Source organism: Carassius auratus, unplaced genomic scaffold (assembly GCF_003368295.1).
Source record: "Carassius auratus strain Wakin unplaced genomic scaffold, ASM336829v1 scaf_tig00215630, whole genome shotgun sequence".
NCBI lineage: Eukaryota > Metazoa > Chordata > Actinopteri > Cypriniformes > Cyprinidae > Carassius > Carassius auratus.
This window is the reverse complement of record NW_020528171.1, coordinates 692289-702500: the sequence shown is the minus strand read 5'-3', so window position 1 is coordinate 702500 and position 10212 is coordinate 692289. Positions and strand designations below refer to the sequence as shown.

The window sequence follows — 10212 nt, the reverse complement described above, 5'->3', positions numbered from 1 at the left end:
AGCCTTCTGTTTGCTGCAGAAACACATCAGAGCACAAACAAACCAGCTCAATGTCAATCAAAACACCAGCTGATGAATTAAATCAAGTCCGATCCAACATTATTACCAGCTATTGTGTTTCATTAGAAATCACAGAGTGCGTTGTGAATGTTGTTAAATACAATGTATCAATGCATCATAAATGTTCTATTTCTTCAGATGAGACTTTTAAAAGGTCTCACCCGTGGGCCTGTTTTCTCCATGTAGCCCTCTTTCAGGAAGCTGCGTGTCAGTTTGGGCTTCAGCTGAGAAGAAAGAGAAGCTGTGAGTTATGTCGCACGACAACACTTGCATTCAGGAAGCGAAACGAAGGACTCACCTCAGCGTCCGTGGCTCCAGGGAACGCAACCTTCAGATAGTGCAGCTGTGCCGCCCGGATGCAGTTAAACCACTCCACGATCTCCTGATGGAGGAGAGAGACAGAGCCAGAGTCTCAAAGATGGGTGTGTGTGTGTGTGTGAGACAGAGAGAGAGAGAGAGAGAGTGTGTGTGTGTGTGTGTGAAAGAGAGAGAGAGAGCGAGAGAGAGAGAGTGTGTGTGTGTGTGTGTGTGTGAAAGAGAGAGAGAGAGAGAGAGAGAGAGAGAGAGAAAGAGAGTGTGTGTGTGTGTGTGTGTGGGTGAAAGAGAGAGAGAGAGAGAGAGAGAAAGAGAGTGTGTGTGTGTGTGTGTGTGAAAGAGAGAGAGAGAGCGAGAGAGAGAGAGAGTGTGTGTGTGTGTGAAAGAGAGAGAGAGAGAGAGAGAGAGAAAGAGAGTGTGTGTGTGTGTGTGTGTGTGTGTGTGTGTGTGTGTGTGTGTGTGTGTGTGTGAAAGAGAGAGAGAGAGAGAGAGAGAAAGAGTGTGTGTGTGTTTGTGTGTGTGTGAAAGAGAGAGAGAGAGAGAGAGAGAGAGAGTGTGTGTGTGTGTGTGTATTTGTGTGTGAAAGAGAGAGAGAGAGCGAGAGAGAGAGAGAGTGTGTGTGTGTGTGTGTGTGTGTGTGAAAGAGAGAGAGAGAGAGAGAGAGAGTGTGTGTGTGTGTGTATTTGTGTGTGAAAGAGAGAGAGAGAGCGAGAGAGAGAGAGAGAGTGTGTGTGTGTGTGTGTGTGTGTGTCTCACTCTGCTGCTGTCGTGTGTGTGTGTGTGTGTGTGCGTGTGTGTGTGTGTGTGTCTCACTCTGCTGCTGTTGTGTGTGTGTGTGTGTGTGTGTGTGTCTCACTCTGCTGCTGTTGTGTGTGTGTGTGTGTGTGTGTGTGTCTCACTATGCTTGTTTCGTGTGTGTGTGTGTGTGTGTGTGTGTATGCGTGTGTGTGTGTCACTCTGCTGCTGTTGTGTGTGTGTGTGTGTGTGAGCGTGTGTGTGTGTGTCTCACTCTGCTGCTGTCGTGGTAGATGAAGATGTTTCGTGTCATGTTGTCTCTCAGGTAGGTGATCTGGAGGCCGTTGGGGTTTCCGATCTTGTCCGGCTGGAAGCAGGCGTTGATGGTGTCCACTTTTATCACAGCTTTGGGTTCTTTAGCCTACAGAGACATTTGTCCATTTCAATCCAGCTTCACACTGTTAGAATGGCAGTAGTATATGTACGTCAATGAGCAATCTGTATTATTTTCTTCAAGCCTTCTCCTCTGTTTTCTTTAATAGTGTGGCATTGATTACAGTTTTTACCAACTGCTTACACACAAAAACTTTTCATGCCACAAGATTTTTGAAACCTCTCACTGTGTGAGACAAAGTGCAAAACTACATGTCAAATCTTCAAAACCATAAGCTATTTCTCAGCCTTTGACTCAGTTTTCAATTGAATAAAACACTTTTTACAAAACACTACACACAATTCTCTACCTAAAACACAAGTGACTTGCTTTCCTTTTCCAAACACAGCCAATCAAAATGCTACACTTATTCACCAGGTCACACAGACACACTCCTCACATGTGCAAACACTAATTGCTTAACTGATCACTAACCAATCACTGCTTTACTTTCCAGTAGGCCTACAAATAGGTCAAAGGTCAGATTACCTCTTTTGAACAATGGATGCTAACAATGAGCATAGAGCAAGAGGAGTAGGAGGAAGAGGTAGGGGACAATGAGGACAAATACCAAGACGAGGAAGAGGAAGAGGAAGAAGAGGACGAGGGCAAATAAGAGAAAGAAGGAGAGCCATCTCTGATGAGATTAGGGCAACACTTGTTGATCATGTAATCAACACCGGTTTGAGCGTGAGAGAGACTGGACTGAGAGTCTTATAGTTTTGTTGTATGCTAATGTACACAACAGTAATGTTTGCTCTAATAAATATTCTCTGTTTCTACATTGCATTGGTGTTTCCGGTGTACTTGTTACCCCTCTCAGCAGATTACTTTCACTGTAGAACAGGGGTTCTCAAAGTCTACATTCAAAGGTCCAAATCTGAATTTTCAACAATGAGAAAGGTCCGGAACTATTGGTCATTACAAAACTTGTTTTTAATAAACATGTATTACAAATTAACATTCGTTTTATGAAAAAATAAGGTGGCTGCATTCAAAATACATGAATAACGTGCAAAAGTGGCAAAACAATTAATTTAAGGGTCTGGATTTTTCTTAACAAAACACCACTAAAGTAACATGGTGCAAAATACGGAGCAGTTTAATGTGAGAAATGGCACTGTCTGTCTCCCATCAGCTGCCGTGGCACAAAAGGTGTGGTTGCTAGACGGAGACACTGGCCTAAATGTTCATTAGTCAAGCTGCGGTGTGAGTTCTTTACAGCATTCATTGCTGAGAATGCAGACTCACACCGATAGGTTGACCCAAACATGGTTAGAACACAGATGGCTACTTTCTGTAGATTGGGGAAATTTTCAGCTGTGACCATTTTAGTCCAAATAGCTCTGTCTTGTTTCATAATGCCGTTTGACATTTCCACTCACAACTCCAACTGTCTCGTTACAAATCAAACAGAATGGCTTTGTGCTGGTTTGGGGCAAAATGAACGCATACTATACATATACAACACTATTTTCTTGGTCAACTTTTCTTTTCCTGGACAATGACATCCTCCACACCCATTTAAACGCTTATATTACTGAGGTGAAGTGTCGCGTCGCGTGACTCGCGCCCAATTACGTCAAACGTTTACACTCACTGGATGTCATGGCAACTGAATCACGGAGGAAAACTTTCGATGTATCGCCTTCGCTTTAATTGCGGAACATCTCCAAAAAGACATAAAACACTAAACAAATGATTTTGACATGCCTTTACTAAAGTAGGAAATCCAGACTTTTAATCTCTTACACACAATTACTGCTGTTGAAATATGAAATGGAGGCGGGTCCGGATTGAATTCTCTCCGGGTCCAAATCCGGACCAGAGTACGTACTTTGAGAAGCACTGCTGGGAACATTGTATTGAAATGTAGATATAAACCTATGAAAGACCTTTAGATTTAAAACAGCAGTGTTGACATGATATATCCAAAAATTAGGTGTTGCATTTTGAAGGAGATGTGAGGCATTTTGCATTTTGTGTGTGCAGTTTTGAGAATTGTGTGTAGAGTTTTGAAAAAAAGGAGACTTAGTTTTGAAATGTGTGTAAGCAATTGGTAAAAACTGTAATACGAATGTGCATATATATTGCATAGACAGCGAAATTATTAAAATCACATCTTGCTAAAAACTAAAACAATTAAAAGTTACTTGTAATGAAATAATCATCAAATTAAATAAAATATTTAAACATATTTAATTTCAACTATTTGCCAACATTTATAAAAAAAAAAATATTTTAAGTTAAAGAATTAAATAATTAAACCATAAATATTAGGGGTGTAACGATACGCGTATTCGTATTGAACCGTTCGTTGGACTAATTAATTATATTTGCAAAATAAATAAAAAATTGTGAAATATAATGATATGCATTCAACAAGGTAGCCCAATAACCCAAACACATAACAGGCAACGCCCCTGACACACCCGAAGAAGAAAAAAACACCATCTTATATGTTTATGTTAGGCTACTCAGTCAGGCGTTCGCTCACTCAGTACGCGCTGAAGGCTCGTTGCAAAATGGCCAATGCGTTTAACAGACTAGAAATGAGAAGATCCTCCAGTAACCAACAGGTCTGGTGTTTGGGTGCACTTTACCAATCGATCAGGGCATCCAAACAAGCACGGAAATCAAAATGGACTAGTACTGTGTCGGAATTTCCTGAGCAGTATGATACAATTAACAGGCCTGCACGTCATTAGATTGAAGAACTGTTATAAATAGAACGTATGCACGGGCAGTTTTGAAAACTCCACCTACTTTGCTCTTTGCATAGTGCAGCGCAAATCGCGTTGTATCTGAAGGGCAACGCTGAGCCCAGGGTCCCGCTCCGTGCATACTGCGTCCTGTGTGAAAGACCCTTTAGCCATTTTGCAACGAGCCTTCGGTGCGTACTGAGTGAGCGAGTGCACTCTGTAGTGGAAAACGCAGGTTTTAAGAACATGCTTAATGTAATTGAGCCCCGTTACAATATTCCTTCACGAGCCCATTTCACCCAGACCATAATTCCTGCTTTATTTCAAAAAACATAAGCCCTATAGAGAACCAATTGAGTAAAAACACACTCAATATAAAGAGTTATAGAGTTCCATATAAAAAGTTACATCTTTGTATTTGTTCATAACTACTACAACAATATGACATTTTCATTTTTTTTTTTTTTCCTAAGGAGCTGTTTTTGTTTTATACAGTATGCTACTAAGAAAACACCATAGAAGATGGGTAAAGAATAGCTCCATCATTGTTCAATGTAAAAAAAAAAAAGCATAGTTTGTTAGTTTTAATAAATAAATAAAAAAATTTAAATCAAGGAAATGTATCTGCCAATTTTTTCTTTTTGCTGTATCTAAAACGTACCGTACCGAACCGAACCGAGACACCAGTGAATCTTATCGAACCGAACCGTGAATTTTGTGAACCGTTACACCCCTAATAAATATATATATTTACTTAAAGTTTAAGTAAAATTAGACATAAAATATTTATGTTTAATATAATATAAAATATCAATGTCTAATATGTAATCAAATATAAAAACACTCTCTGTTTCGGAAAGTTAAGAGACACTCACGTCTAGTTTAGTGAAGTACTTTAGTGTGCCGTCTCTCAGCGACAGGACGAATCGTCTGCTCAAGAACTGTCCGTTGTCCCGCCCCCTCTTCATTAGCATGCCATCTCTCGTCTCTGTGATTGGTCAAACCAGCGTGTCAATCATCCAGCGGGAAACCAAAGACGAGTATTCTGAGATTCACACACACACGTACCGTCCTCATAGATCAGCTTCTTTCCGTTCTCCATGAACTCCTGCCTCTCGTACTTTGCCCGAATCCACTGCTCCTTCAGCACCCTGAAACACACACACACACACACACACACACTTACAGCAGGAGTAACTCAGCTAAACTGACCCTAGTGAGCCCAGAAACACTCTTAACCCTGAACTCAACTCGTGATAAAGTCTGGCAGTTCATTCTGCCCAAGACACACAGAGAGAGAAGGAAATAGAAATAATCATCTGGTCGACATGTTAACTGACCAAACACAGTTCATTGTGGTTTCACCCGAAATTTAATTAGGGCGTGTGAACCTGAAAACAATTACTAAAGGCTGGAATGTGTGTCTCAAATATGTCTGATCTCCTCCGACTGGATTAAATCTGAGTCTGTGACCATCAGACACTATGAGATTTTCTAGATAACTATAAAATCTAAAACTGAAAGCTACTTCATAATAAATCAAAACTACAAGAGTAGTATATTGTAGTGATACTTCAGTTGGCACATAGATATTCAGTTCTCTTGTAACTGAGGACCTCAGAGACAGATCTGCATGAGCTTCTGACTCGTCTGTAAAGCAGCCCAGAAGACCTGAGGTGACCCTGACCTCACCCTAAATATAAGAGGACCCCGAGGAGCCTGGCATGATGATATCTCCACATGCAGCAGTGTGTGAATGTGATGAAACTCACTGGCAGTCTCTGTGTGTGGGTTTGTAGAAGTAAACCGGGAGTGCAGCTTCATAGACGGCGTTCATGGCATCATTCCCTCGCTCAGACATGAACTACAAACACAGACATCAGATCTGCTCACAAAGGCATATGATTTAACTGTTTAAAGAAACACTTGTTTGTTTCTGAGGAAGAGAAAAGATGGATCTGTACAACAGCAGTTCATAATGACCAGACTGAGCTCCAGAAAGAGAAGATATCAGTGCTATAAATGCATCATAATGACACAAATGCACTATATTCTTCAGAAAAAAGAGAGAATAACAGCAAACAGCTCAGTGTTGTTACGGTTAGCTAAAACGATTAAAAATCATTCTCATAATTGAAATAAAGCTGAAACAGAGTATAAATATTTGATGATACACCACAAAACTTGAAAAACAGAAATAATGCATTGAAAACTCATTTAAATATAGTGGGTTTTAATTTAAGTTAAAATGACTCAAATTAAAACTATAAATAAAAAATAAAATAAAAACGACAGCAAAAAGATCAGTGATGGTATTAACTGAAAACTATTAAAAAATAATAACTTTCTTAATTTAAATGAAGGTGAAAAATCTGCAACTTCAAAAACCTGAAACATAGAATTTTTGCTTTGAAAATTAATTAAAATAAAATGGTTTTAAAATAAAGTTACATTTAAAACTAAAGTAAAAACTAATATATATATATATATATATATATATATATATATATATATATATATATATATATATATATATATATATATATATATATATATATATATATATATATATATATATATATGTATATATATATATATATATATTAAAGAAACCGAGACATAAAAAACTGATAAAGATGAGAAAAACAAACTGAACACACTGACGGATCATACCATTCCTAAATACTATAATAGTGTTTAAATAATACAAAATAACACTGATACGTGTTTGAAGCAGCATGAGGAAGAAAGGTCAATAATGACAGTGTGTGATTATTTTCTAATGAACACCTGAACTTCTGAATCCTCCCAGCGTGAGAGCAGGAGCGATTTGACTTTTCCGAGGTTGGGAATACTGCGATGGATTCCGGAGCAGCCCAGACAGATGAAGACTCCTAAAGAACAGGAGCCCCATTCCGGATCTGAGAGAGAGAAACCATAAATAAAACTCATTCGGTGTCTAGTTTGACACACAGATCAGAAAGGATGTCATCCACAGGTTTCCGTCGAGCAAACGCAGCTCTGGCTGAGGATCTGTGAATGGATAGTCGTGTTGTTATGAGATTACAGTGCGGTTTCTGACACACAAAACTCAGACTCAGCACAAACAGAATACACACAGCGCCAGAATAAGGAAGAGATACTGGAAAACAGACCCTTAAACGCTGAAGAGCAAAACAACTCTGTGAATATTCCCCGAAAGCACCCTGAAGCTAAAGAAACCCGACCCAGGTGAAGAACAGTTCCCATCAGCCTCAAGCTACAGAAACACAGCAGCACATTCCAGCAGGATCTGATAAAACACAGACTTCACTGAAGCTCATATCTTCTCTGTCTGAAGCTAGATGAAGACAAAGATCAGAAAATGACATCCAGACGTCATTATGACCTATACAAATACTTCATATACCTCATTCATTTATATTAATGAAAATATATTTGTGCAGCTTGATAACGTTCTGCTGAACAGCATTGACTCTTTTGTATTATTTATATATTTATATGTTTTTAGTGCTGTCAAATGATTAATTGCATTCAAAATAAATGTAAAAAAGTTATTTTTTCTTTAATATGTGCATGTGTGCTCTGTATATTTATATAAATACACATGCAAGTAGGCTATATATTTAAGAAAAATGTGTTTTGTTTATATATAAAATATTTATATTCATATATAAATTATATATATAAATATATATACATGTAAATATTTGTAAAGTATGTTTGTGTATTTATATATACAATATAAATATACACAGTACACATGCATATATTATGGAAACAAAAACTTTTATTTTGGATGCAATTAATCACGATTAGTCGTTGGGCGGCACTAATATATTTAGATATGTATTTATATATAAGTGTAAGAGCTGGTTTCATATCACATGTCAACTTAAAGGAATAGTTCACCCAAAGATTAAAATTCATTCATGTTGTTCAAAACCTGTACGACTTCATACTGATCTCAAACATTTAGGTTTTAGTTTAGGTTTCCATTGACTTCCATTCTATGGAGAGAAAAAAATAGAGTGAAAGTAAATGAAAACTGAAACTGTTAATACTTACTTTTGTCTTCAGCATCAAGTCATACAGGTTTGGAATGACATATACATGATGACAGTGTTTTTGTTGGCCTTTAAACTCTCGTTTACTTTAAAAACAGTTTGCCAGTCGATCTGAACATGTTCCTCCTGATTTAAATCAAGTAGAAATCATGACCGAGTTGGTCCCAAAGCTCGCCTACTTTACACTGTTTAGTACATACTTTAAGAGTGTAGTATAATTAGGCAAACTGAGACACAGCAAACGAGTTTCCAACACTGCACAGCCTCTGCTTGTAAAAACGGTCGAGACTTAAACTCCCGCTGAGAATGTCTTGGTTTATTATGAGTTTATTACAGGTCGGTCACTTTTAAATGTCTTCTTAGCTACGGCTTTGTCTTGTTGTATTGTGTTAGTCTATCAAATGAATGTATGAACTTGCTCTCAAGTGTTATTATTTATTAATTATTATAATTACCATCATTAAATCAATTACGACGATTGCCAGTTTTAATGGTGACAGGATGCATGTAACTCTTAAAAATGCAATTATGAGAAAGCCGTGTTTTCCTAAGCTTGATCATCTTCTGCTACACACTTTTCTTGAGATTTACAGTCTCTTCTTGTAGGGCGTAGTATAAGTATGTGGATTGGGACACAGCTGCCCGGAGGCCACCGAGCGAACAGTTTTTCTTCAAAGGGACTTTGGCTGAACATTAGGGTCACGCCAGATCGCCTCTTTCTCTCTTTCCACTTGTGTTTCAGGGGACAGTGTGGAGAAACACACTTCCTGTTTCTTCATCAGTGTCCTCGACCGCTCCCTAGAAAACTCACACAGCACCACACCTTTCGTCTACATCTGATCCTGTCTCCAGCAGCCGCTCATGTCCAGACAAACACAATCCCTCAATCCTGATCTCTGGAATATCATTTCTGAACTCTTAAGTGAGTCGAACTGAATCAGGAGGAGAAGGTTCTGCTGTAGAGCTCCTGAAATCAAACCCTGTCTGATATGAGTAGAAACACATCCCTGAACCCATCCATCACTGCTGTCTTCTCTTCACAATCTCCTGCAGTCTCTCGTGATTACACAGGTATGTCTGGAAACACACGTGCGCATGCGCGCGCTTCTGCTCTGATTTAAAGCATCTAGACTTAATGAACTCTGAATAGAATCGCGTGTAATCAAATAAAGTTGTAATTTAGTGCTGGAAACGTCTCAAAGCCGAGTCGTCAGAGTTCGTCGTAACGTCGCGTGTCTCAGGTGAGTGGTCCACGCGAGGCGCGCCCCCGCGTATCTCGAGCGCGGGTTTATCCACTTGCGCAGGTTCGGTCGTGCCTCGCGAGCCCCGGTTCCGGTTGTTCGGTGCATGTTTAACGCGTGTAAAGGCAAAGACTTACTGTCGGCGCCGCAGTCCGCGCAGCTGCCGTTCCCCGGCTTCTGTAGGACGTGTTTGAGGGTTCTGGCCGCGCGCTCGTTGTCCGTCATCGGTCCGGTGCAGCGGCGGGTCGGTGTCTCCTCACGAGCGCTGCGGCGGGAGCAGGAGACGGAGGAGGAGGAGGAGGAGGCGCTCGTCTGGTGGAGGTGTTTCAAACATTCGGAAGTGGAGCAGCAGAGTTTGTTCAGACTTGTTGTTCCGCATCAGAAACGCCACAGAGTGTGCGTGCGTGCGTGCGTGCGTGTGCACTGCTTTGAGTGTTTATGAGGACACAGATTTGTATCATGACATGGGTATGACACAGGTATTACAGTATGAAGGTGGTTTATGAGGACACTACGTGTGTCCCCGTTATTCAAAAGCCTTTAAAACATAATAAATACTGTAAAAAGTGGTTTAGGTGTAGGGTTGGTGTAGGGCGATAGAAAATACAGTTTGTACAGTAGAATAACCCTTACGCCTATGAAGACTCCCTACAAGGATA

At 39.7% G+C, this 10212-nt stretch overlaps 1 protein-coding gene across 1 annotated transcript in view; it reads right to left on the bottom strand.

Moving 5' to 3' along the window:
- Positions 1 to 9778, bottom strand: part of LOC113095166 (arf-GAP with dual PH domain-containing protein 1) — a 13553-nt gene extending 3775 nt beyond the window's left edge. The window contains exons 1-9 of the mRNA XM_026260800.1: positions 9691 to 9778; positions 7036 to 7166; positions 6018 to 6109; positions 5314 to 5396; positions 5121 to 5233; positions 1385 to 1531; positions 359 to 442; positions 222 to 284; positions 1 to 13 (exon numbers count right to left, since the gene is read on the bottom strand). The exon at positions 1 to 13 is cut by the window's left edge and continues 59 nt beyond it. Coding sequence (XP_026116585.1) covers positions 1 to 13; positions 222 to 284; positions 359 to 442; positions 1385 to 1531; positions 5121 to 5233; positions 5314 to 5396; positions 6018 to 6109; positions 7036 to 7166; positions 9691 to 9778 — 814 coding nt within the window. The remainder of the gene's footprint in view (positions 14 to 221; positions 285 to 358; positions 443 to 1384; positions 1532 to 5120; positions 5234 to 5313; positions 5397 to 6017; positions 6110 to 7035; positions 7167 to 9690) is intronic.
- Positions 9779 to 10212: the final 434 nt, after the last annotated feature.